Source organism: Gouania willdenowi, chromosome 6 (genome assembly GCF_900634775.1).
Source record: "Gouania willdenowi chromosome 6, fGouWil2.1, whole genome shotgun sequence".
Lineage (NCBI taxonomy): Eukaryota > Metazoa > Chordata > Actinopteri > Blenniiformes > Gobiesocidae > Gouania > Gouania willdenowi.
This window is the reverse complement of record NC_041049.1, coordinates 28,236,017-28,263,677: the sequence shown is the minus strand read 5'-3', so window position 1 is coordinate 28,263,677 and position 27,661 is coordinate 28,236,017. Positions and strand designations below refer to the sequence as shown.

The window sequence follows — 27,661 nt, the reverse complement described above, 5'->3', positions numbered from 1 at the left end:
AATAAGCAGAAAACAGCCGAAAACACCCCCGGAGAAGCTCGGCCGGGCGCACAGAGCGGCTCGGAGCCGGCCGGCCTGTCCTTGCGCCGCGTCAGAGCCGAGGATCGGCTTGTTGCAGATATTTATTTAATTAATCTGGAGGACTACTGCTGAGTGAGTGCACACTGCCTCTTTCATTTCACAACTTTCATCTTCTTTCATCTCCTCCGGTCAAACTTCTCGGCCCGGGGCTCTCCGGTGGCTCTGAGTGGACCACGGAGCCTCCGAGCGGGCACAGAACGGCCGGCTGCCCGGCGCTAGTCGCTCCAGCCCAGTGTTTGTGGGAGGTTGTGACTCCTGGAGTTGGTTTTGTGAGGACGAGGGGCCGACAGAACTTAGACCCTCCGCCCGGCCCTACTCATCTTTGTCTGGGGGAGGCAGGGGTTTAACTCTCGGCCCCTGGTCGCTTCTCCATGCCGGTGGCCGGGCTCTGTACTCCGCTACATCCGCCCTAGGGCTTTTGTAGCTCGTTGTAAGTTCTCAGCGTGTCTCGCTGCGTTAGCAGTGCAGCTAGCCATTAGCGTTAGCCATAGCGGCTAACGATCCACTTGTTCTCCCGGGGCGCCCCGCTGTCCTTCTCAGGCAACACACACCCGACCCCCGCACGACCCGGAGAAACGCCCTGCTGCGCCTCCGGGGCCTGTCAGGCTCACTTTCACTGGTTTAAGTCATTCATTACCGGCTATAAAGCCACTTTGGAGGCGGAGGACCTCCATCTTAGCCTCCACTCTTTGGGCCTCCTCCGTGGCAGGTGGAACAACTTTACCCGGACCTCCGGGTGTCCCGACCCGTGAGCGTTCAGTCCAAACAGCGGCTGTCACGGCCCGCAAAACCTGGGAGGGTTATCAACTAGTGCGGGTTTGGGAACCAACACCCCTCATTAGAAACAAGCCGAGCGCCAAGTGAGTAAAAGTGTTGCAGTTGAAACCCAAAGGGATCAAAGCCTGTTTCCTTATCCTTTCAAATCAAATCACGTCCATGTGTCTGAGCAGAAAGAGCTCTGCTCCACAGCAACACTTCAGCTGTCATTTTGTCTCGTTTATGCTCTCATTTTTAAACGGAATAATATGGGAAATTTTTTCCTGCTCCTACTACTTTATCAAAGTAAATAATGCTTAATATTGTACTTTTAATAATGAAGTATTAGATTGGTCACACCCGTCATGAAGAGTTAAAAAGAAGAAGAACGAAAAAAAAAAAAAAACCTTCATGAAATACCTTGAAAAATAAAAGACCTTATTCTTTATTTATGGAGACAAACGATCAGGACTCACTAAAGTTCAAACATTTGGGTCCTGACCCACAAGTTGAGAATCTGTGCTGTAGTCCAGTGGTTCTCAACATTTTTAGACCCGTGTACCGCCTTTGCATTTCAAATCATGTGTCCCCCCCCCCTCTTCATATCACAAGTAACCCCTCCATAATTTCATATGCTGTATCAGCGGGCTTTCCTTCCTGTTTCCTAATGCTTAATCCACAAACTCTAAATAGTAAAGAAATAATACATTTCATGTGATTTCTTTATTAGTAAATAAATACTTTCTCTGTAAAAATATATATATATATATATATAACTATTGCATCCTATTGTTAGAACTCTGGTTAAATGGCCTCTACAACATAAAAAAATTATCTTGTTTCAATAAATGAAAAGAAAATATAGTATTTTATTCAACAATAGTTGTCTTAGTTTGTGGTAAATTTGTCCAAAAAATAGTCGGAAATGGAACGAGAAATGTTTTGCTATTCATTTGACATTAATTGAGAACTGTTTCTGAGTACCCCATGCAATGTGCTCCTGTACTCGTAAGGGTACGCGTACCCCTGGTTGGGAATCACTGCCTTAGTGGACAGTAGCGATAGTGAGATGAAGCCTTGTGAGGCATCATATCACTTTAGCCCAGTGGTTTTCAACCTTGGGGTCGGAATTCAAATAGGGTCACCTGAAGTATCTATTAGTTGATTAAAGAATAATAATAATTGCTGATTAAAATTATATTTCAGTCATTTTTAAATAATTGTTCTTTCTTTACAATATCAAACAACTTTTACTTCCTGTAGTATAAATCTAGTTTGAAAAATGCTGTATAAAAGTTAAACAATTGAATGTTAATTAAATAATAATAAAAATAAAATATATATTTTAGTAATTTTTTATTATTATTATTATTATTTAATTAAAACACCTCACATATTCTCAAATAACTATTATATATTTTCACTACCTCACATATAAATCTAGTGAAACAAAACACAGTATGAAACAGTATAAATAGTGAATAAAATAATAATAATTATGTGAAAATTTAGATTTGTCATTTTAAAGAAAATTGTATTTTTTTTTTTTTTTTTTAATTAAAACACAATCTCAAAAACTTTTTTCTATACTTTCAATTCTGCAAATATAAATCTAGTTTTTTTTTTTTTTTTTTTTTTTTTTAAATCTGAATAAAAATATCTGAGCTGGCATAACACTATTTCACAAACATGATCAAAAACTAATTTAAAAAAATGCCTCTTGGGTCGCCAGAGATTTGTGATATCAAAAAAGGTTGCGAACCAGTGCTTTAGCCAATAGACCTTTCACACAACTTCTGTATTTTGTACCGGAAATACACAATCGTTATAGAAACCTACTTCCTGTTGTGGTCAGGGCAACGTGTAAACAACAAAGATGGCACGAGCAACGAGCAAGAGTTCTTGTAGCGTACCGGGCTGTTCTTGTAATGCCCAAAAGCAGCCTTATCAATCGTTCCACTCCTTCCCTGTTAACGGTGAATCTAGATAATGGGTTCAGGCTATTCGGTAAGCTTTGAAACTGGACCGTGATTATGCAACGCCGCCGCCCACGGGTAAGAAATTCCACCTCCTTTAACGTTAACGTTGTGTCTTCACGGTAGAGTGGTGTGTTGTCTTCTTCAATCACTGTAACAGTTAAGCTAAGTTAAAGGCATATGAGTGTCATATTGCTTGTAACATCACAACCACAACTGTTATATTGCTTTAGTAAATTAGTACATGTCCTCTACACTATTCATACATAACCCTATAACCCAAGCCCAGGGGTCTGCAACCTGCGGCTCTGGGGCCTCATGTGGATCATTGACTCTTTTGCAATGGCTCCCTGTAGCTCTCAATAAAATATGAAAATAATGAATTGTTATTAATGATTAATGACATTCATTTCAAATAAAATTATGATAGAATAATTGATTAACCTAAAAATAAATCACATTGTGCAATAACTCTGCCACCTTCCTACTTCAACTCCAACATCTACAGACCATCAACTTTTCTTGCACATGTGGCTAACTTTAACTTTTAAATCCCTGGTAGGATAACTAAACTATCAAAAAGACTGTTCTGGAAGAAAATAGACTTTAATTACCAACACGTCAGCTTAATATACATGCTTGATTTGTTTCAAGAAATTAGAAATTAGTACGACATGATCATGTGTTATCTATTTCAAGTTATTCTTTTGTAGCCCTTCAAAAAATTATTCAATATTATTTTAACTGCATAGATTTTTATACACTGTATTGTCTTCATTGAGAAGGTATTTTTTTCCAACTCCAGAAGGACTTTAATCAAGGCGAGATTGGGCAAAATGGCTCCTTTAAGAGTGAAGGTTGCAGACCCCTGTTCTAAGCGGACACACTAGTGATGTGTCGTTCTAGTGAACAGTTCAGTAACCGTTAGCCTGATTGCTCTCTAACGTTACTTACCTTGATACTTATGGACAAATTCTTTGTGGAAAAATGTGTATCCTTTATCCATTTTCTTCTTCTTGGTGACGGAGTTATCCTCCACAACTCATGCCACGTCGGCAAAGCTAAGGGACGTTGTGTGGACTCTCTGATCCATTTTAAATTGCCCAGCTTTTTGCTGTGTTGACATTTTTCCAGAATTCTGCATACACTATGATTGCGTATTTACGGTGTGAAAGGTCTATAGGTTGGAGAATTGATTATTTTCTTGACGCTACCTACTGGCCATATCGATAATTACAAGCAGCTGTGTCTTAACCATAGTCATTAAAAATGTGTCCGTGGCTCTTGGGAATGGCCATTGCATAATAAAAATGAGTGAATAATATATTTATATATATAAATAATCAAATGTGTAAAATAAAATATTTTTGAATGTTTACATTTTCCTGAAAGTGCTGGGACTTGAACCCAACTGCTTCTGTGCTTCAGCCCTGTACTCTGACTGCAATGTTTTTCTGTCCCTTCACCAGGATGGGTATTAGGTAGAAGTCAGTGAATATGCATGTCAATGTGGACAATGATGTACAGATTAGAATATGGGAAATCTTATTCAGAAATAACGCTGCTAAATGACACATACAGTGAGATAGGCTAGAGTAATCGCTCGTTTCATGTATGGATCTGTACTCATACTCTCTCTTCTCCCTCTTTGTGAACTATATATATGTATATATATATATATATATATATATACCCCTAATCGAATATCGATCTGACATCAGCCTGACATCATTTTTTATTTATTTTATTCAATTGTAGAATACTGTAGATATTATGTTGAAGGTTAAATATATATGTAACCAATTGGTTAATAATACATGGGTCAGTTTTTATCATACCTACTGTCGCTGACTATTGTTCTCTGTTTGAGTGACATCACTTGATCAAAACTTTTCTAACATTCCACATTACAAAATATAGTAATTATTATTTCTTTGTTAAAGAAAAAAAAAGTATGTATGATTCATGCTGATAGCGGATCAATATCGATATCCGCCGATATGCAAGGTTCCAATATTGGTATCATATTGGAAATTAAAAAGTTGTATCGGGACATCCCTAATATAAATATATATACATACACTAAAGGCCGGTTAGGGAAGTGGGCTTGTAATCAGAGGGTCACAGGTTCGAATCCAACCTGGGTTGAGTCCCTTAACCCTAACTGCTCTTGTGTTGTACGTTGCTTTGGATAAAAGCTTCTGCTAAATGAAATTGTAAAACTATTAAAACACTTTCTAGACTCTAATAACACAAGTAAATAAACTCTGAACTAACCACAGCTCACTATCAAACAACACCCACAATGTGAACGGAGTCTGACGGGTTTATGATGCTGTCAAACCTTGCAACAAACTATGAACCTGGGTACAGCCAGGTAGCGAGGCTTCGCTCATCATTTTCGGTCCCTCCCCAAAATGACGCAAGCCTCATTACACATGCTTTTAGCCTCGACACATCTCCTCACATTGCTAGTGAACACACGTCAGTTCATATGAAGCAGTTTCCCTCAGTTACAGGTGTTATAACATGCTTAATAACCTGCGACTATTAAAGGAACAGAAAAAAAAACACATTTGAGTTATTTTGTTGTGGTTTTGTCCCTTTGATATTTTTTATGTAATTTCGTATGGTTTATTAGTAATTTTTGCAGTTTAATTTCTGTCATTTTAGTGATTTATTAATCTTGTTTTGCTGTTCTTTTGAGTAATTTTTTTGGTGTAATTCTTGTGCCGTCTAGCGTTTTCTCTGAAGTAGCTCTTTCATATTCCTTTCCAAACGCTCCCATGTTGATGCCATTCCATGTCGTTTGGGCATTGAAGAAGAAAATTGATGTTTCGCATGTGTTTTTTGTTATTTTGTTGTCAATTTGTGTAAGACACATTTCTGCATTTTTGATCACGTTAAATGTTTTTAGTGTAAATTTGTTATTGTGTTATTGTTACTTTGGGTTTTGTGATCATCTTATGTTTTCTATGGTCATTTGTGCAGCAGCCATTTCATAATCCTTCCAACATGTTGATGGAATCTTTTTAGGTGAGGAAACTAGGAGATTATCTTCTGGGACTCTTTGTATCCCACGTATCACATCAAACATAGGGACTCTGATTTTCCAATGTTCACAGAAAATGTGGAATTCACGTTCTTAAATGGAAAAAGCAAGCTGAGCTATTTTTCCTCTTTTTTGTTAAATCAGGCCCCAATACAACACAGAAATACCTCACATGTCTGTTTTTGGACAATATCACACGGTCATTTACCTGCAATTTTTCACTGAAAACACATGATGGAATCATGTCTAGCGAGTGTATCAAACAGACAAACATGTAATCACATGGATTTCATGCAAAACCTGAGGGGGATTTTGTAGTTGGCTGTGAATAAAGTAAATATATCTATTACATGGTTTGGGACCATATCACACATTTCCACGCTATTTTTCCTGTAAAACTGGTGGCTGAGTGTCTAGCAAGTGTAGCAAACAGACATGTCATTTCTCACGGCATAATCTGGTGTGATTTCAGCATTTCCCTCCCGGCTTCAGTAAATCATCTGAAGCATATAAAATAACGTTAATAACAGAAGTTGACTCCATTAACCCTATTTAGCATATTTGGTATGATTCCAGGAAGTTTACTAGCCAGTAAAGACATCTGAATAGGGAAAGATGATGAAAAATAGAAATGGGCAAACTGAAGAGGGTGAGAAGACATTTTCTCTACAAACAGTTTTTGGAAACGGATAATAAAAGAAAGTTGCTGTTCTCAGCTAATAAACCCTGGACATCCCTGATCAGTGGTGGAACGCTCGTTTGTTCTCGTTACTTTTCACACTCTTCGTGCTCGACTCCATCCAAATGTCTGACGTCGTACAGTAATGTCTGCGAGCTGTAGCGAGCAGGGCAGAAGGAGATGAATCAGATGTTTCTGATTGGCTCGTGAGCGTTTGCCTGAGAAAGAGAAGAATGATGATCTTAACTTTAGCCTTGATTTCTGGAGCTGATTTGTCCCACGCTTCATGTTTTGTAGTCATTCTCTACATCAGAGAGGGGCCACTTTTATCACAGCAAGGCCACAAACATGAGATTGATTCTGATCTGAGGGCCACATCATCAACATTCATGTCCGCATTTAGAATAATCACCAATCTAGGCATCATCACAGGAAAGGACACAGTGTAGTTTGTTGTGTGTGGTTTTGATATCATTTTGTGTGTTTTCTCTTATTTTTTGTGTGTGGTTTTATGTAATAGTTCCAGCAAGATTCATTTTGTCTTCTCTTTGAATAGTATGTTCTGTTGAGGTTTTGTTTTTTCATCAGAGGAGTTCTGCTGATCAAAGGAACCATCAGAGTTGGTTCATCTGATGAAGACTGGCAGTTGACAGTCGGAATATGTTAGGAGATAAAAGTTTCTCAAAAAAACTTTACGTGTGTGTTTTTGTTGTAGGCTTTATTTGATGATTTGTATATTGTTCTGTTATTTCTGTGTATTTTTCTGTCATTTTGTATGCACATTTGCGTTATTTTGTTCAGATTTGATATTTTTCTGTGTTCTGTCATTTTGTTGCATTTACTTTGGCGGATGCTAAAAATTAGGCAGAGGGTCGACCTCTGTGCTAAAATGTTTTTGGGGACGTTTGTACCTGCTCAGTTTTGTTGATGTGTTTAAGTTTATGGACATAAAACCTGCTGTCTGCCTTTGTAGCTTTAATTAACACCTTTAGGACTCACTGCTTCTAAAATCACTGCGGTTAGTTTGTGCAGGCACAAGGAGAACATAGAAACTCCACAGCAGAAAGCATAAACATCATGACAGAACAAAAAATAAATAATGGTTATTAATAAAATAATAAACTCTGAAAGGTTTTTTTTGCATTTATGCGTGTAAAAATTTTTTTTTTTTTTTATGCTTTTTTATTGCTGCTATAAGGACCAAATGTCCATGTGGGACTAATAGAGCACACGCTCACCATGAATGTAGTGGATAAAACTAGGGCTGAACGATTGATCGCAATTGCGATATTATTGCAATATAAAACGCGATTTTGTAATCACAAAGGCTGCACTTTTTATTTATTTATTTAAGAAGTGCAGTCCATATGTTTCATGAAACGTGAAGTTAGTTAGATATGTTGAAGAGGCAGATTTGTTTGCTTTATTGTTGTAATCTGTGCTTTAAAATGTACATGTTATATTTATTTAAAGTTTAAATTGTTTATTATGAAACAGATTGATTTATTGCTTGTGTTCATTGAAAAATACATGACAAGAGGCTCTTGAAAAAATAATCTCATATTAAATTGCAATTAGATTATTTTCCAAAATCGTTCAGCCCTAGATAAAACATAAAACAATCAAAGTGAAAGTGAAACGAGGAGTTTAAGGATGGATTTGAAACAATAGACCTGTGCTTCTTTAAAATTTAATAAGGTGTAGATCCAACGGACAGATTTTGTTTTGTGAGGATTCAGTCATATCCTTATTGGAAAAGTCTGATTATTCTACTGTGGCTTTTGTTGGGTTTCTGCCTGTTTTCTGTAACAAGGTGTGTTTGTTTGTGTGTTGCAGGGAAGCACAGACGGTTGGAGTCCAGTCCCACAGCCGGGTGGTGAGTTCTCTGCAGTCTGAGATGATTAGAGTTCATTTCAGCTGTTTGCTGTGATCAGCACACTGTTGTGATCTGCTCCGATTCTCCATCCTTAGGTCCATCAAATGCAATGTTTTTTTTTTTTGTCATTCACAAACAATTCAGCTGTAGACCTTACTCAACGCAGTGACGCCACTGAGTGAGGTCTCTGTTGTTCTTTATTTATCAACTTTAACAGAAATTAAAGGCAGACTGAAGCATCAGAACATTTCATTGTATGTTAAAGTCCCTGAGTCAACATCTGTGGCCTTACATCCTAAATGTCTGTACGACCTCTGATTTTTCGTGATCGCTGCAAATAGATGGAAAAAAAACAATTTATTTCCTGAAACAGAAATGACAATGTTGTTATTTTTCTAAAATTGTTTGTTTTTTTATTATTTAAAAATCACAAATTGTGTGTAAATGTCTAATATTTTTTTCTGTGTTTTTGAAAATTTTGACATATTCACACACAGTTTGTCTTTGTGAACAAGTGGTCAGAGAGATGGAAATGTCAATTCTCACACAAAATCTGACGTAATATGAGGCATTATGACAGACTTCACCTTCTGAAATGGAAATAGCTTCATAACACACACTAAACCCTCAGCCACATGTTTTAGGACAATATCACACATTTACACCATATTTTTCATTGTAAAACGGCCGGTCTAATGTCTAGCGTGCATAGCAAACAACTTGGACGTCAAATCTGACACTAAATCTCTTGGGATCTCAACGTGTGCTTCTTTCTGTGCATTTTTGCTGTATAGAAATATGAAATGAATCGGAATAGTTAACTCCATTATCCTTATTAAGCATGGTTGGTGCAATTTCAGGAAGGTTAATGCAATGACATCTGATTAGGGAAAGACGATAATGTGCAAACTGACACGGAAATGGGTAAATGCTGAAACAGAATTGGGGAAATATTGAAATGGAAAATTGGAAGCTCTGTGATTATCATTGTATGTATTAGTGCAGACTTTTTTAATACACATTGAAGTGGTTCAGTGACTACATCAGTCCAAGTCCTTTAGGGCTCTATTCTCCCATGCGCATAAGCCCATAAAGCCGCGCAGCAGCACTGTCTTTGGCTGTGTGCTATTCTCCACCTGTACTTAAGTCAGTCGCTGCTCGCCTTCATCCCAGTTACTTCTAACTTCTAGCTTCTAACCCTGGAATAAGTGCAGCGCCCTGATAAGGTGAAACATTATTTTGCACTAGAAATATGGACTTAGTTACATTTGAAGCAACACAGACTCGTGCGTCATGCAGCAGCAGCTGTGATTACTCAGCTGCTGCTGCACAATTAATTAAAACTCTGACAGATGCAGACTTCTGTCCACATTGGTCACAATGATTCAACTATTTTCATACTATGTCAACATAAAGTCACAGTTTGATCCACTACAGAGTGAAACAAGCTGTCATAAGCAGATGAGGATGGACCAGAAACTGTTCCCACACATGTTTTAATGAGGCTCAGCTCAGGTCACTTTAAACTATTTATATTTAAAACTGTGTATTAAACATCCCTCTGTATTAAAACAGGACGCTCAGCAGCCGCGTTATTTCCTCATATCTGATCTGATCAAATCAACCTGTTACATTGTTTATCAATGAAGGCGTTTCAAATTAAAAGTTAACTTTATCATTTTCATGGATTTCAATGACATTTACAAGCGTTGGGAAAACTCCAGGTTCTGTGATTTCTTGACATCCCAAAAAAAAATGACATCACCACCTCCTTTCCTTCAGCCCGCCTTCATTCACACATACGCGCTTTTTGGCTCCTTACGCGCGGTTGGCGTGTCAGCAGCCTGGACCGGAGAATACACATTGGAGAGAAGTGTGTAAAAGCGCTTACGTCCTGACGGGAGAATAGACCCCTTAAATAGTTCCACGCTTTCAGTCTGTTCTAAAGAAACAACAACATATAACTTAGCATTAAGACGATCTCATTTTACAGCTTTCTCTCACAGAGAGCAAGTTCATATCATTACTGAACACATCACACACAAATACATTGGTCAGCTGCAAAGGTACACACATTTTAAAACTGTGTGTTCTTGTGTGTGTGTGTGTGTGTGTAGCAGCAGCACTTTAATGCTTCAGTTGGATGGTTTTCCTCCTGGAGACGTTGTTAAGGTAAACACACGCCTTCACACTGTCAGCTCTAACATAGGCACATATACATGTATGGTATAGTATTCACTTACACACATTAATAACACTGTGTTTGTGTGTGTCTCTGTGTGTGTCTGTGTGTGTAGGCTGACCGATCAGCTGGCAGACTGACTGGATCCATGATGGAACTACAGACGCTGCAGGAGGCTCTGAAGGTGGAGATCCAGATTCATCAGGTAGTGTGTGTGTGTGTACATTACATATACATTACATTTAACTAGTGTGTATTAGAATGAGTTAATACTATATTCACTCTAGTTACTTATTATTATTACTTACGTTTAATTCCAGATATTTGTACTGGGAGCATAAGAAGGAATAAAGAGTAGACATGTACTGTAACATATATGCAAATATAAATACAAATACCAGCTGTGAACTGTTACGTCATTAATTGGCCGTGATAATTATTATTCTGTATATCAGCAGCGTGTGATCCTCTATTCCAGGGTTAGCCACATTTGGCCACATGTGGCCCTTGTTTTCATTTTGTGCGGCCCCCCAAAGTAAATGCACAAAATGCGCTCAAAAACATCCAAAAGCCAACAAAAACACACAAAATGACTCCAAAAACACAAAAATGACAATAAAACTGCATTAAAAGGACTACTAAAACTTACATTGAGCACAGCGATACAAGCTGTTGAAAATTAGCTAGGTTTGACTAATCTGTTAGCCTGGCATACTGTGCATTTTTGAAATGCTGTTGAGGAAGCACAAAATATCATCATGACCTGTCACATGACCAACCAGAATGTTTAATAGGTATCATTTACAGACCTCATAAGTAAAGATTAGTGATATAGCTCTTCAAGGACATTTAACCTGTCACAGTGGGTTCTCATGGGATTTGAAGTTAAAGTCACTGCAGCAACCCGACCGAAACTGGATGTTTTCATTATTCAAGCAAAAATCGGGCCCGTGTGCTTGTCCAGCCAATGTGTCTACAGTGTGAACGTGTTTCAGTATGTCTGATCACTAAAACGTCTTCAAAGCAGAGGATGAGACAGAGCATGGAGTGAATTTAATGAAAAGTTAACTCAAGTGTGATTTATGTTTCACTGAGATCTATTCAGATCCTCTGCGTTATAAAGATAATTACCAGTACTTGAATGTGGGTATAGAAATTATCCACGCCTGTTCAGTGCTGCAGCTCATGTTCTTAATGAGAAGAGGAACAAATTTAACTGTAATAAAGCAGAGAAGCTGCTCTTTATCAACAACTTTAATGCACTTTGTGTTTATGAGAGAACATATTAGGTTGACTCTCTTTCAGCAGCCCAGTCCATTTTAGGCCTCTATATTATCATGTACTGTATGTACGCATGAGTGGGATAAAGTCATATGCACCGGTATCAGTACTAGCAAATTTACATTTTACCTCATAGCGTACCAGGAGTTTTTTGCAGCATCAGGGAGATTAACCTACAAGACTAAAGAAGCAAAAAGGAAGCCACAGAAAAATCTCATCTCAACCAGTGGCACAATATTATTTTTCATGTCCAAAGAAATACACAAAATGACAACAAAAACCCACAAAATGCACAGTGTGATATGAGTTGCCCATATCTGCTCTTATTATTGTTAGTATACAGATAAGTGCTGTTAGCGATCAGAATTAGCTGCCATTAGAAACGGATGAGAGGCGTAATCAACGCTTGTCAGGGTCAGTGTGTCAAACATCAGACTGTGCTTTTCTGTGTGACCAGCAGAGGTCTCTGTGTGTTTGCTCTTACAGAAGCTGGTGGCCCAGATGAAGCAGGATCCTCAGGTGAGTTTCTCAAAGAACTTCCCACAGAACATTCCACAGAATGTCTCACAGGACGCTTGTTTCACTATAATGTCTGTCCTCAGAATGCAGATCTGAAGAAGCAGCTCCACGAACTGCAGGCCAAGATCACAGCCCTCAGCGAGAAGCAGGTGTGTGCGTGCGTGCGTGCGTGCGTGCGTGTGGATGACCAGTTGAACTGGAACTCCAATGGCTGGTTGTTTGTTAAGAGGGGCTCTGGTTTCTGTGTGGTTGTGGGGACTCACTTGTCCTGTCAACTCTCCTGTTAGCAGTGGATCGGCCTGATGTTCGTGTTTGTGTTGAGACTCTGTGTGTGTGATGTCCTCAGAAAAAGGTGGTGGAGCAGCTGAGGAAGGAGCTGCTGGTGAAGCAGGAGCCTGAAGCCAAACTGCAGCTTCAGGTCCAAACGTCTGCAGACACCAAGCAGAGCGGTCTGTTGCCGACCGCTCAGATCCCAGGAACACTGACACAGGTGAGCACATGGTTCACCTGTTGCTGCTGAAAAACACCTCCTTTGGTTCTAAAAGTAAGGCTTTCTGTCTGTGTTGTCCACAGACGCTCACTGTCACGCCCGTCCTCACCACTAAGACTCTCCCATTGGTGCTGAAAGCCACCGCCACACCCAACCTGCCCCCACGACCCGCGACCGTCACCATGGTAACAACAGCTATTGCCAAACCTGACGCTCACAGCATGCCGATCAACCTAACCAATCAGAGTTCAGAGCCCGTGAGGCTGGTGACCAAGAGCGCCATGTTGGTGAGTGTGTGTCTCATTTAACCCACTGAGGACTGCAATAGTAAGGGTTTGCCAGAACCTAAATTTGTATTTTTGCTCATTCTGATGCCATTTACTGGAGTATATTCAAATCCTCACAACCTAAGCTAAAAGGTAAATTATACATATACTGTACATAAATCACAAACAGTAGTTAAAGATGTTAAATTTGTGTTATAAATAGAAAACAAAAATCAGAAATGTTTTTTTTAATTAGATTTAGTAAATGAATACACAAAACACATTGATCCAAAATATTTCTAAATGTAGAAAATTAAACAAGACATTTCTGAACACCCCAGTAGTTATTTGAACAATTGACCTACTTTTGTTTTTGAGATATGATAATTTTTATGAACATATGAGTGCAGAGGTGTTTTTCTGGTTTGATCACTAGTGTTGAACCAAAACAATAGTAAATATAGAAACCTGAGCTAAATAGAGGGTTTTCACGGCGCGTCATCAACCCAGAAGTCGCCATTTTGGAGGTAAGCAGCCGGTTTACAAACAGCACACAAATGAGCAAATCCTGAATTTTGAGAGGAAATGGTGAACTATTGCCGTGTTTTTGGCTGTACTAATCAGTCAGACAGTGAAAAACGTGGAGTTTTTTAGACTGCCAAAAGTTATAAAAGATCAGGGAAGAACAATGTCTGCATTTTATAGTCAGTAGTTCTACATCAGGAGAGCAGTGACATGAGACGAGCTCACCGTTGTTGCACTAGTTGTTATTGGTGTATTTGCAAACACCGCCGCCCTCATCTCCCGTCTTGCATTTAAATCCATCTTAAGGCAGTCCAGTTTGTTCTCCAGGGAGAGGACATTAGGACGCAGGATGGAAGGAAGCAGCGTTCTCTGAGGATTAGCTTTTAGCTTAGTTGCTCGCCCCGCTCCTGCTTCCGATAACACCGCTTACATCTCCCCACACTGGCACAAAGCTCCGCTGCTCTACAGGTCACTGGATGTAGCCTGTGTAGCAGTCCGAGGATCGAGGTCCAGAGTAGTCGCATCTAACGGACTATTACTGTTTGGTTTGCTTAAATCTAAGACTGCCTATTTTAGAGTAAGTATGCTGCAGATTCACTGTGAAATTATTAGAACTGACTGAGTTATCTGCCGATATATCTGTTGCGAGCCTCTGCAGCCGCAGCCGACCTCCAAACTTCTAACATTTAAGGTGTTCCGCTGTGTATGGGCTTGGTGAAATCCAGGTAGTTGATGATATCAGGATACATAGTGATCTAGATTTTTGCCTCGTAGATCCTGGTTCAGCTTTGCTAGCCACAAGCTCCTCCTTTCCTCTGATAACTTGTGAGATTGTTCTCCCTGATTTGTGATGATTTTTGGAAATCTATAAAATTCCAAATGTGTCTCACTGTTTGACCGATTGGTACAGCCAATAACACACCATTTCGTCTTGAAATTTGTGATTTTCTTGAATGTGTGCTGTTTGTAGACATGCTGCTTTATCTCCAAAATGGCGACTTCCGGGTTGGTGACGCGGTTGATGATGAGACGTGGAAATCCTCTATATTTCCCAACAATGATATTGTTTTAACTATATAATTTGTTTATACAATATAATGGTATATTGTATAATATATTTATCATATACATTTTACACATGACACATTGGAGGCTCAAAGCTGCTTGCGAGTTATGAATTTGGTGAAGCAATATCTCTCATTCCCTCTTTCACCGGACGACCTGCTTCTACACCGCTACAATGACCCTTAGATACGACTTGGTGGTGGGGCGGCAAGTCGGGGGTTTAGCACTGCACGTAGCGATTTGATGTAATGAGGTCACTAGCGTAATTTTGGAACGTAAGATAGAGGCAAACGTCTTGGCACAGAGGGAAGGTTTGTCTCCTAAGGGTTAAATCTCCACATCTTCCTGTGATGGAGGGTCCTGATGCTCGGTGTTTGTTTTGAGTATTTCAGTGATTCTGGAGTTACTGTAGTAAAATACAGAATCTCTTATCAGAGCTGACATCTACGTGTACAGCATAACATTTTAGCGACACTTCTTTACATTTGTGCTTCATGTTGAGGGCCGTGTGACATAACATGAGATTTAAATCTTTGTGGGTGTGGCTTCAAGGCCAAGTGGGTGTGTCTCCTTGGTAAAGTGGGCATGGCAGCACAGTTAAGTAGGCGTGTCTTTGATTCAACGTGGGTGTTATTGGCAACGGCAGCGTGTGTTTGAGACAAACGCACGTTCGAGGCAAAGGGGATGTGTGTTTAAGGCAGAGTGAGTTTGACTTAAAGGGGTTATGTATTAGACTGAAAGGGAGCATGTGTTTGAGGCAATGGGGCATGTGTTCGAGGCAAAGTGGGCGTGTTTTTGAGGCAAAGTGGGTGTGTGTCCTCAGGTATGTTTCTGCTGTGGTTTTGTCTCAGGTGCAGGCTCAGCCAATCAAAGTTCCTGAGTTTGTCCCTCCTCCTCCTAGACCCGCCCACCAGATGCCTCACCCAGTCAATCAGTTTCAGGTGCGTCCCTCTAAGCCCCGCCTGCAGCACAGGCTCCTCCTACTGTGGTGTGTTGTCAGCAGGTGTTCCGTCTTGTGGATGCTTCCTGCTGTTTTGGTGTTTGAGCTCCGCCCACTTCAGTGTTTCCAATGTTGTGATTGATCAGCATCAGGTTCTGCCTGTCCAGCAGGGGGGGTGTTTCCGCTTTGGTTTGTGTTTAAAAGTGTAAAAAGATGCTCTGGACTTTCTGTGTTCAGCAGGTCCGACCCAGGCTGGTTGCTCCCATTGCCCCGGCACCGCCACCCATGATGGCGCCGCCGCAGCTGTTACAGCGTCCCGTCATGTTAGCAACCAAACTGTCGTCCTCCCTGTCGTCGGGGCCGATCCATCAGGTCCGAATCGTCAATGGACAGCCGTGTGGCCGGCCTGGTACACCGCTCACCGGCATTGTCATTGCTGCGCCAGTGTCATCCACGCACACACGCCTCACGGGCCCCGCTCCCATCCTCACCGCCACACCCACACAGCCAATCAGCATCAGCAGCCTGCCGTCTGAACCCAAGGTAACAATCCTCCTTTAACTATATATGTACTATTTAAACTATATGTACACTATAGCACTCTGGGGTAAAAGTCCCCTGAGTGCTATAGTGTATATAGCGCATAAGGAGCCTGGTTAACGTATGTGTGATGTGTCCTCAGCAGACGGTGAAATCAGGAGCAGCAGAGCAGAAAGCTGCAGTAAGCCCTGCTCCCTCCTCCACCCCTCACCCGTCTCCCCCGCCGCCCAAAGCCAGGAGGGAAGAGAACCCAGAGGTGAGGTTTACCACACTCAGGGCGCTCCTGAACGCATCGTGGGACTCTTACACACTAACAGTCACACACTCAGACAGACAGACGGGACTTCCTCTGATGTGTGCTGTTGTATGTCTAACAGAAACTTGCTTTCATGGTGTCTCTGGGTTTGGTCACACACCATCACCTGGAAGGTGAGTCACATGACCTCAGCTCAAAGCTGTTATGCTGCATTTACTGTCGTCTGTGAATCACACGCTTTCTTCACAGAAATCCAGAGTAAACGACAGGAGAGGAAGAGGAGGACGACGGCCAACCCGGTGTACAGTGGAGCGGTGTTCGAACCCGAGGTGAGTTAACTTGAAGAGTACCTAAACCGCTGGTTTTGGCTGACCTGCCACTCACTGGAGGGGATTAAAAAAATCCTTGATTGTGCTCCTTTAGCAGTTAAAACATGCCTAGTCAATTCTATAAAATTTCCAAAAAACAATTTGTGCTATACTAACTAACTACTAAATACTCACTATATCTCTTTATTCACAATTATTTCAATCCAACCTATTCACCACACATCGCACAGTTGACTGGTGATAGTTTTTATAGGAGGGGCGGGGCCAACAGTAATGTAAGCAGTCACCAAAACATCAAAAACCACTATTCTCAGCCAATAGCAAAATCTAATTGTATTAGCAGGTTTTCAGCCCATAGAGGGCAGTCACTCTTACATTGTACAACTAAATATGCCAAATTAAAATACTTTGACTAAGATGTCAAGAGTTGTACTAGAATCAATCAACAACACTACTTCATACACAGGTACATTTGTTTTCTGCAGAAAAAAAGTGGTTTGTTGGTTCAGTTACTCTTTAACAAATACTTAGTTAACCCGATTAACCTTGTTTACATATAAATACAGGTAGTAAAGCTTTAACTGTATCAATTAACTTGGTTAAAGTGAAATTCTAAGGCAACCATTTAGTGTTATGGTAACTGGGTAAAGGTAGAGCTTTACTAAGTGAACTAGTTAGAGGTGCTCAAAGCTGTGATTGAAAGTGTCCTGTTCACTCTGCAGAGGAAGAAGAGTGCAGTCAGTTACCTGAACAGTCCTCTCCACCAAAGCTCCAGGAAGAGAGGTGAGTGATAATTACTATTAACAAGTAGAGTGATCAGATGAAGACTAGTTAACGTGGAGGATTACACCAACTGCTTTGAATACCTTTCCTGTTTCCTGACCTGCTTTTGTTTTGTTGGTTGGAGTCTGAAGGAACTGAAACACTACATCATGGATTTCAAAGTAGATTATTTGTGGGTGGAGTCTGAGAGTTTGTGGGTGGAGTTTGAAAGTTTGAGGGTGGAGCATTATACTTTGTAGGCGGTGCCTGAGATTATGTGGGCCTAGTCTGAGTTTGTAGGTGGAGATGTATAGTTTGAGGGCGGAGCCGGGGTGTTACAGATGTTCTCCATTGGTTTGGCTCATACCTTGAAACAGAAACAACATACTCTAAACACTAAACTCATTTGGCAAAACAGTCTGGTAATTCAGCACGGTGCTTTTGCCAAAATAACATGGATGGTTCAGCACAACATTGACAATTCAAAGGAGTAGTCTTCCAAGGTTTGCCGTCACACATTCCACTCATACTGCTAAAGGAATTGTAGCTTCTTATTCACACACATTACAGTGAGTACCTGTAGTAACATACATCAGAGTAAAAGGAAAGCATATACTGCATAACCTATGTTTGGCAGCAATCACATTGACAGTACATGTCAGGTAACTAAACACGCTGTGGAATTTGTTATCTGAGATATGTGAAAACTCCTCTTTTGTTAGACAAGTTCTAGTTTCACTTGACTGTAAAATTATCCAATGTTCCAAAGTATTTATGTATGTATTCATTGTTTAACAGTATGTTCTTGACTAATTTTGACATTTGAACAGGCTTATATGCATGTGAGGACTTATACAATGAAATAATGCTGGCATGTTTTGGAGAGAACAACCATTGGACTCAGAAGTCATCAATCAGTTTAGATCAACAAGATCTATTCACTTGGAAATTGTGCTAAATGCAGGCAATCTGTACTTAGTCAATTACAAAGATGTAATGATAAACTGAGACATGTACCAAGACGTTTGAAATGAAATGAAGGATAACTTTAATTCTGTTGGGAACAATTACCAAGAGGTTTGGATGTTTGTCCATGTTGTTTAGAGAATACAATTTGGTTTTCAAGAAAGCCGAACCAATGGAGAAAAACTGTAATAGTCAGAGCTGAGAGTTTGTGGGTGGAGTTCTTCTTCTTCTTTCTTGGTTATTCAATAAACTTGAATAGGTGCATATCGCCACCTGCTGTACTGTAAGTGTGTAAACTATCAATGCTCAATGTGCTTATCTGTGAGTGAAGTTTGAGTGTACTACATGTTATGAGCACAGTCCGAGTGTTTCAGGGCAGAACTCTGTGGTTTGTGGGCGGAGCCTGAGTCTAGCTCTGTTGTCCTGCATTAACCCTCTCTCTTCTCCTCCCTGATGCCTTTGTAGCAGACGACGACTCTCTGTCGAAGGTACGTCTGGTCTCAGACTGTCTGTCTCTCCATCTGTCTGTCTGTCTGTCTGTCATCTCATCAGGTCGTCCACCCAAACTCAGCCCCACCCCGACCCCCCCCACCAGCCCCGTCCACCCCCCCACGCTGCCAAGCCCCGCCTCTGCTGAAGTAAGTATCCATTGAGATGGCCTCAGCAGCACCATCAGCACTACATCCATCACTCCGTTTCCATGATGACCATCAGCCGTCTGTGCTTCACCATGTGTCACTTACAAAGTGAACAGAGCCGACTAACAGTCAGCCATAACACTAAGACCACTGCTGCTCTCTGAGGCCTGCACACCGTACTAACACACACACACACACACACACATGGAAACACATATACACCAGTAAGAATAACACAAACACATACAGAATTAAAAATTTTAATTTGAATAATTCCAGGGGGAAATGGCTTTTGTTACAGTGGCTCCAAGTAGAAATTAAACAAGGTGATACATTGCTCTGTCCGTCAGTTCTTAATACGTGAGCTTCTCCATCAGCCTCAGAGTCTGCAACTGCATTCGCTCCTGAACAAACCTAATGTGGTGATTCAGCAACTTTTTGCAATTTATTGTTTCCTACTATTACAAACCGGCTGAGATATTTGACATTTTAAACATTGTTGTATCTTTTATTTACTCCCTTCTTTCCTTCTGTGAATGTACACGAGCCCACAGCCCTCCCCGGTCCAGAAACGTAAAATTATTGCTGGTATTTGCATTTTATTGAAGCACACACCTTATTTTAGACATAGAGAATGAAAACAAATATTAAACAGATGTATGACTTCTGTATTCGCTCCCATGCAATTGTTCTCCACTAAACTCCGTCCTGCATACGAGGCCCATCTTGCGTACTGTGAGTGCATTACTTTTCCCAGAACTCTCAAAGCTCATTTTTGAACATTTGGTTGACGGAGATGAAGCAAATAGAGGCTGTGCCTCTGTCGTCCTCCTGCTGCAGGGATGATGGTCAGTAATATTCAGTTCTGCCTCCAACAGCCGATTTCACTGGACAAATGTGTGCTAACTTGCTTAAAAATCCACATACAGAGCGCTCTGCTGTACTGGCCGCAGCCTTAACTTTACATGAATAAATAGCGATAAGTACCACACAAAATACTTAAATACGAGGATTATATACGAGCAGTCAGCCGTCTACAAACTACACTGTGCAATCCAGGAGAGCGGTTGGGGAAAAGTAATGGCAACAGACAGGACCACACACATGCACGCCACCACCAAAAAGATTAACTCACATTGGAAACCTACTTACACCGAGAACACTAACAAACACAACAATTCGGGAAGACTAACACTCACACACAAGACCATCAGAAAGACTAACACTCACACACACACACATATACATCAGAAACACACACACACTGGAAAAACTAACACACATACACACACCACCATCAGAAAAAACTAACACACGCACACACATAAGAAACACACACACCGGAAAGATGAACACAAACAAACTGAAACGCACAACCATCGGAAAGACCAACACACACACACACACATACATCGGAAACATACACACACACACACACATACAGTAAAATACACACAGGAAAAAGACTAACACACAGATAATACACATACATTAAAAATAATTACACACACACACTGGAAAAACAGACATCGGAAAGACTAAGACACACACACATTGGAAAGACTAACGCGTACGTGAGGAGCCACGCTGGGAGCACGGCGGGCTGCTGTCGGCTGACGGCTCCCTGTTTCTCACAGGGAGACATCCATGAGGATTTCTGCTCGGTGTGCAGACGCAGCGGGCAGCTGCTCATGTGTGACACGTGTTGTCGTGTGTTTCACCTGGACTGTTTGGACCCACCTCTGAGCAACATTCCTAAAGGCATGTGGATCTGCCCCCAGTGTCAGCAGCAGGTAACGCAGGCCTGTTCAGTTTTTGTAACACTGTTTGTCTGCATCTCCTCATCCTCACCTCACCTCACTCTGGGTGCGCCCACCTCACCCCAACTCCACCTCCCACACATACACCCACACACACACACACACTTCAGGCTAACCCCTCCACCACCTCAGGGTGCTCATTAAAGAGTGGTAACATTGAGTTTGTCTCTGCAGATCCTGAAGAAGGATGAAGCCATTCCTTGGCCTGGAACATTAGCGATAGTTCATTCATACATAGCCTACAAGGAAGGTACGCTGAAACACACACACACACACACACACACACACACACACACAGACCATAATTGGCCGTCTGTGGTTGCAGCTAAAGAAGAGGAGAAGCAGAAACTGATGAAGTGGAGCTCAGAGTTGAAACTGGAGAGAGAACAACTGGAACAGAAAGTCAAACAACTGAGCAACTCCATCACCGTGAGACACACACACACACACACATTACTGACACCCATAAACACACACATACATACACACACACACACAAACATCACTGACACACACACGCATCACTCACTCTCACTCACACACAGACACAAACAACACTGACAAACACACACATCACTGACACACACACATCACTGACACACACACACACACATCACTGACACACACAAACTTCCCTAACATATACAGACACACACACTTCCTTCCTTTCTGCTGTCCAATCACTTCTTTGTATTTTTTATTTTTCTCAGAAATGCATGGAGACCAAAAACAGCTTCCTGATTCGTCAGAAGGAGATGCAGCTCTCATTAGACAAAGTCAAGCACCTGATCCGCCTCATCCAGTCATTCAGCTTCGCCCAGGCAATGCCCCCCTCTGAGGCCCTGCTCTCCTCTGGGTGCCACGGCAACAAGGTGCCACCTTCTGAAGCCTCACCACCCTCCGAAGTCAAACCAGCCTTTGAAGCCCCGCCCTCTTCTGAAGTTACGTCTATCTCTGAAGCCCCACCCCCTCTTGTCGAACACATAAGCTCCCCAGGACCAGCCGGAGGTTCAGGACATCAGTCTGACAGCACAGAAGGGGGAGGCCCAGGAGGGGGTACAAGGGTTGCAGCTAACACTGGGGGTGGGGCCAACACAGGGGCTGGGTCACCACTGGAAGCTGACCCCCCCGTCATTTCCGCCGTCGCCACATCCAACGGTACCACTGACAGGAGCGGCGCTGAGCTCAGCTCGGTGAACTCTGTAAACACGACGCTCGACTCCTCCAAATCAGAGAATAAAAAACACGAGGACATCGATGGCGGTGAAAGCGACAGCGCTAACAACAGCAAAACCTCAGAACCTTCCCAGCATGCTTTGCCAGCGCTGGTCAGGAGCTCGGACGATAAGAAGTAACGCAAGTCCAAACATAAAATTACTAAAGACTTGCGCCGCGCTGCGCTCTGAAGTTGCCAATCTGTGTAAATGTCGTTTGTTTGCGTCGTTTTGTCAGACTGTGTCATTGGTAGATTACAGCCCGGGTCACATGACCTCCGATGGCAGGAAGCGAACCAACCACCGTCACGGTGGGAACTCTCGGAGGGTCTTCATCACACCAGTGTGTGCCTGTGTCTACACAAACATTCAGCAGGGGGCGCTGCTTGAGCAGTGCTGTAATGAAAGGAGAACCTGTAAACCCGTCTCAGCGTGCTACAGAGCCAACAGCTACATGGATGAGCCTAGTGTGTCCTCTAATGTAAAGCTAATCCTTCAGAGTGACCTGAAGGTGCTGTGGAGGAGGATTTCTGTCAGTCCATCCAAGTCTTACCAGTAACTAATTTAACCAAAACCAGTTAAATCTGACAGATTCATCAAAATACGCTTTTAATCTGTGATTGTTCTCAGTCAAAGACTCAAACCCTTCCAGAGGTTGTTCTTTTGAATCTTCTTCAACAGGAAGTTCATGTTAACCAGTTTTATTCCACATGGATGGGCTGGTTCATCCAAATTCTGTAAAGTTTATAGATAGAGTTTAAAGAAACTTTCAAACTGCTGCACCTTGTTTGTAACTTCTAAACCTTATTTCTTTGATTCTCCTCATCCAAAAACTCAGAGCCTGAGATCAGACACTGAGAACCACAAAATGATCCCAAACCGTCCTTTGAGGCATTACAGCTGTTGGTTTTAAGCACACTGAGGCCTTTGAGACCACTTCCCCTCCCGAGCGTTCCCACCTAAACTAAACCCTGCAGGTGGACCAGTAGCTGCCCGATGTGTTCAGTGGTGTCGGTCATGTGTAGTGATTGAGTTTTTATTCGTGAGTCAAAGTGTGTCAACTGTGAGCACTAAATGTGAAATATTGCAATACTGCAATGTCAACACACACCAACTCTGTGGGGGGGCTGTGTTTGTTTTTTAGGAGAAGTTATTCAGGTCTTCCTCGTCTCCGGAATAAGTGCTTTCTTTTCCTGAACCTGCTGGACTATAATGGCACAAAGACCAGGATCTTTGTGTGCATTTCCGTCGAGTCCTGAACTGCCACAAACACGAAGAGTCCGAGTCCGTCAAAGACGCGTTGGCTCTGACATCAAACCTTTGAGTTGAGAGCGTTTGTCTTTGGACGGACTGCGGAGTCCTCGGCCTAAAGCACAAGCCTGCTGCGTCACTAAGAAGTGCTGAAGAGTCTTTTCTATGTTGATATCTGAGTATACATCTCCTTTATGTGATGTGAATTATCCACACATTGCCAATATTTTCCCGGAGGGAGACCAAACCTGTGTGTACAGAGTCGTGTTTCCTCGGTAATCTGATGGTTCTTGTTGGGTTCATTCTTCTTGGTTTTCTCTGTTGGGTCATCCCGAGTGAGTCGCAGTGTGCTGACACTGTTTCAGACATGTTGAAGAACTTCTCATCCGCTCGATTGTTCTTCTGTTTTTATCCTCGGCAGGTCGGACGGTTAAAACCGTAAGGAAAACGATCCAAGGTTTTTCTCCAACCATTAGTCCGATGGTTCGGGCTCCTGATCCAGACAGTAAAATGTTCCTCATATGTTCTTCAAAGACCTGATCACAACTGGGCTCCTTAGTCACGCCTAGGTAAACCTCTTGGTTAGGGTTAACCTGGGATAACCCATGTGAGGATAACCCTTTTGGGTTCAGAGCTCAGGCTAGTCTGGCTGTTCAGAGGTCAGCCTGAATGGGTTTGAGCTTTTTAGGAATCTCAGCATTAACTCTGACCTTTAGGGGACCTTGGGGTGTACTCTTATCTTTAGGGGACCTTGGGGTGAACTCTGAGCTTTAGGGGACTTCGGGGAAAACTTCGTGCATCTTTAAGTGTTTCTGAGGTTCTGTGAACATTGAGAGAAGAACCAGTTGAAGGTTCCCGTGGGTGTGGACTCTGAGACATTGCTGGTGTGTGTGTTTAGGTGGTTCGGGTGGTCGTTGCTCCTCCTGCTTTCCTTCATTCCAGCCGCTCTGCAGCTCGTCTGTACAGGAGGTACCTCGAGTGCCTTTCTTCAAACAGCAGATAATTTCAGTCTCCTGACTTGCACTGTGAATCGTACAACCTTACCGACCCTCTGGATCGTTCCCAGCCATCTTTCATCACAGGAGAACATCGGGCGCCCTTCAGTTCACCACATGGTGTTTGGTTTGTGGGAGTTTGATGCCTTAAATGTGTTTAATTTTTTTTTTGATGCCATTAAATACGCTGGATTTCCTGCTGTTTTCAAAGCACTTTTTGGTTGAATCAGTATTATCATTCATGTGAACTGAATGCGGTTTTGTTTTCCTTTGTCCATCCGTGCATGGGCTCGTGATCGTGTGGGCGGAGTCTGTGTGCATTCGGATAAATCAAACCTTAAACAAAATTAGCAACAACCGTCCACTGCGCGGGAAGAGCATGCCTTCTTATGCAAATTTTTTACAAGTGATTATCAGACCTTTTTAATATGCATTTCTATTTTTGACTGGAGTTTCCGTCGACGTCCTGATGTCGTAAAAACATCACGTCTCTAATGATTCATGCCACAATCGCACAGATTATTGCTCATAATAAACAACCCATTGCTTTTCAATCTTTAGTAATTCCATTAGCAACCACCAGGTGGTATTTGTTTTTAACATGTGGAGTTGATCAAATTAAATGTATTAATTATTTACATCGAAACTATTCCCGTAAATTGATCTTAAATTGTTAACACGATACAGAACATGCGAACGTAACAAACGTAATAATTCTCAAATGTAAGCGTGCCCTCGATAAACCGTCGGGCCTTTGTGTTATTTGTGCAGATTTGCAGAGTAGTTCGGAAGTGATTTATCCACGGAGACTTTTTGCTGTGGCTGCGTATCGTTAACGTTAAAATACGGCATCAGGACATTCCCGCGGGGGTTTCTGGTTGTTTTTCTTGGTTGTCGTAGAAACGATCCAATGGTGAATGTGGCCTTCTAGTATTGTGTGGAAACACGGCGACACTCCATAATGGTTTCTCAGTCCGACTGTTCACTCTTACCTCATCCAGAGTCGCGTTTGGGTGCAAAAGCTCCTTCAAAAAGAAAACCACGTCTTTTCTATCTTCCATTTGGTGAGATGCATTGTAGCGATCCGAATAAAGCAGAGCTCAGCGGCGCGCTGAGGGCGGTGTACATTGTAAAGGACACCCCTGGATCTTTGTATAATGGTTTGTATTTTTTCATGCTGGTTTTGAGAGGAATGTGTTTATTTTTGTGTTCTTCTGTTGCCTCACGTTGTGACTGGTGGGATTCTTACCTCTGTATTCAGCCTCTTCTGTGATGATCAATTCTTTGTATGCAGTGTTTAGGAGAACCCGTAGGAAACCCAGGCGGAGCGGATCTTAGGAGCATTTGATCAATTTGTATTTATTTATTTTATCATTTTGTTAATAAATGGTGAAAAGCACTGAGAGTGAGTGAGGCCTCGCTCCTTTTTCACTCATTTCAGAAAACGGACCAGACTCAAGGACAGCTGACCCCCTGTTGGAGATGGTTTGAACGCTGGAAATGGTGTCTCAGAAGTTTTTACATTACAACCCTTCAACCATAAATAGACATGATCAATATTGGAGTGAAATAACATTTCTGCATTCAGTTCTCTGCAGATTGAGTCTACACACTAACACTTTTCACGTAGTTGGACTTCAGGCAACAACAGTTTCCATTGAATTCATAAAGTCTGACGTCCTGAAGGTGTGCCTTGGTATAAACATGCACTAACACATGTAGCAGTTGATCTGCTAATTGTGTGTCAAACTTTAATAGCATTAACTGTTAATGATGACATAATTTCACACAGTTATTGTTGGAGGATGAGGCAGAGAACTCAGCTTTTCCACTGACTCATCATTTCTGGGATGAAAAACAATGGAAACAGTTCCCATGAGCAGTTTGTTCTTTTATCATCTGTCTTTTCTTGACTTCATCTGCTGTTCATCTTGTTTTCTTCACAACATTGACTTTCTCACAGACTCCCATCCATGTGGTGCTTCTGCTTACATTACATTTATCCTCTTTCTTTCGCACTTTCAATCTGCTTTCCCACATCTATGTTTAACAACACACGCTTTAAACATGTTAACTACTGTTATCTGTGCACATGCACTCTGTCTGCATGTGCAGCTGATGAAGCCTCTTTTTTGGGATTTAACAAAATATTGAGATTACAATCCTCTTTGTGGACAAAATGGAGAAGGGTTCAAGTCTGTAATCTGTTCTATTTCATAATATTTCGTGAGATGTCTCACTATGGGATGTGACCTGTCTACATTCCTCAGAAGCACTCTATTTCACTAGGCCAATCCCGATTGGCCGGTGAAGTGTGACAGTCTGCTGACAGACCCTCCCTCCTCCTATAAAAGGAGGACACGGACAGGCATCATTCAAAAACCTCTTCTCCTCTCAGTTATCTTACGTGTTATTTCTGACCAGTTAAACTGTTCGCAGACGGGATTTTCTTTCTTTTCAGTTGACAGACGCTGGCAGGACTACCACCTGCTTAAGGCCACACCAGGTCGTGAAAGTAGATATAACAGCTTTTACCTTGCACTGCTCGGCGAGTGCTGTCCTTCACTGCCGCAAGGCATTTGAAGCCTCCGAGCCTCAGCTCCGGCTAACTGCTCCTTCCAACGCTGCCGCTTCGGCATGCGCATTGGTCTCCAGCGGCCTCTCACTCCGGTGACAGCCCCGCTGCTAACTCTGTGACGCAAGCTCCATGTCCCTGACGTTTCGGACATTCCGGCTCAATTTGTCAAGCATCCTCGCGAGCACCAGTGCTAGTCAAGCTGTAATGGAGGCCGAGGCTCCTCTCACCGAGGGGATGGGATGCACTGCTATGGTGGACCGCGAAAAAGTGCTCCTCTGGACGCTGCTGCTGCTCAGAGCTCCAGCTGGGGCTCTCAGCTGAACCTGGTGGATATCTCCCCACTTGACAAGGACGTCCTTGTAATAGACTGTGGAGAGTATGAGGAGGACTCCTCTGACCCACTCCTCTTGGGTGTGGATGATGAGGACGAGCTCTTTGTCACCCCGGCTCGGGATGGGCTGCCAGCCGCATTCGCTGCTTCTCAGGAGGACATGGAGAGCTCCACACCCGTCTCCCATTATTCAAGCTTGGACGAGGTGGACCTTTGTAAACATGCTGCTACACGATTGGACAGTTCTTGCCCGCCGTTGTGACTGAAACCACCAGGTCCCGCTATGAGGGGAA

At 42.1% G+C, this 27,661-nt stretch overlaps 1 protein-coding gene across 11 annotated transcripts; it reads left to right on the top strand.

Annotated features, from left to right (window-relative positions):
* Positions 1–15: 15 nt before the first annotated feature.
* phf21ab (PHD finger protein 21Ab) lies at positions 16–25,859 on the top strand. 11 transcript variants are annotated; one of them, XM_028451710.1, is made up of 19 exons: positions 16–153; positions 8,381–8,420; positions 10,538–10,592; positions 10,718–10,807; positions 12,370–12,402; positions 12,486–12,551; positions 12,749–12,892; positions 12,976–13,179; positions 15,606–15,689; positions 15,929–16,231; positions 16,371–16,484; positions 16,606–16,657; positions 16,734–16,813; positions 17,536–17,596; positions 19,007–19,179; positions 20,817–20,972; positions 21,174–21,249; positions 21,325–21,428; positions 21,710–25,859. In XM_028451710.1, exons 3-19 carry the CDS (start codon positions 10,551–10,553, stop codon positions 22,352–22,354), a joined length of 2,427 nt encoding a protein of 808 aa, XP_028307511.1. In that variant the 5' UTR covers positions 16–153; positions 8,381–8,420; positions 10,538–10,550; the 3' UTR covers positions 22,355–25,859. The 11 variants fall into 11 exon arrangements, with proteins under 11 accessions (XP_028307511.1, XP_028307510.1, XP_028307508.1 ...); XM_028451709.1 differs by having other exon boundaries at positions 15,926–16,231; XM_028451707.1 differs by having other exon boundaries at positions 15,600–15,689.
* The last annotated feature ends 1,802 nt before the right edge of the window (positions 25,860–27,661 follow it).

What these genes read in the sequence shown, in the direction of transcription:
- phf21ab (XM_028451704.1), top strand. Translation starts at nt 10,551, where the DNA reads ATGCTTCAGTTGGATGGTTTTCCTCCTGGAGACGTTGTTAAG. An exon ending in CTCCTGGAGACGTTGTTAAG is followed by an intron (nt 10,593 to 10,717) that starts GTAAACACACGC and finishes CTGTGTGTGTAG; the next exon opens with GCTGACCGATCAGCTGGCAG. An exon ending in CACACACCATCACCTGGAAG is followed by an intron (nt 16,658 to 16,733) that starts GTGAGTCACATG and finishes CTTTCTTCACAG; the next exon opens with AAATCCAGAGTAAACGACAG.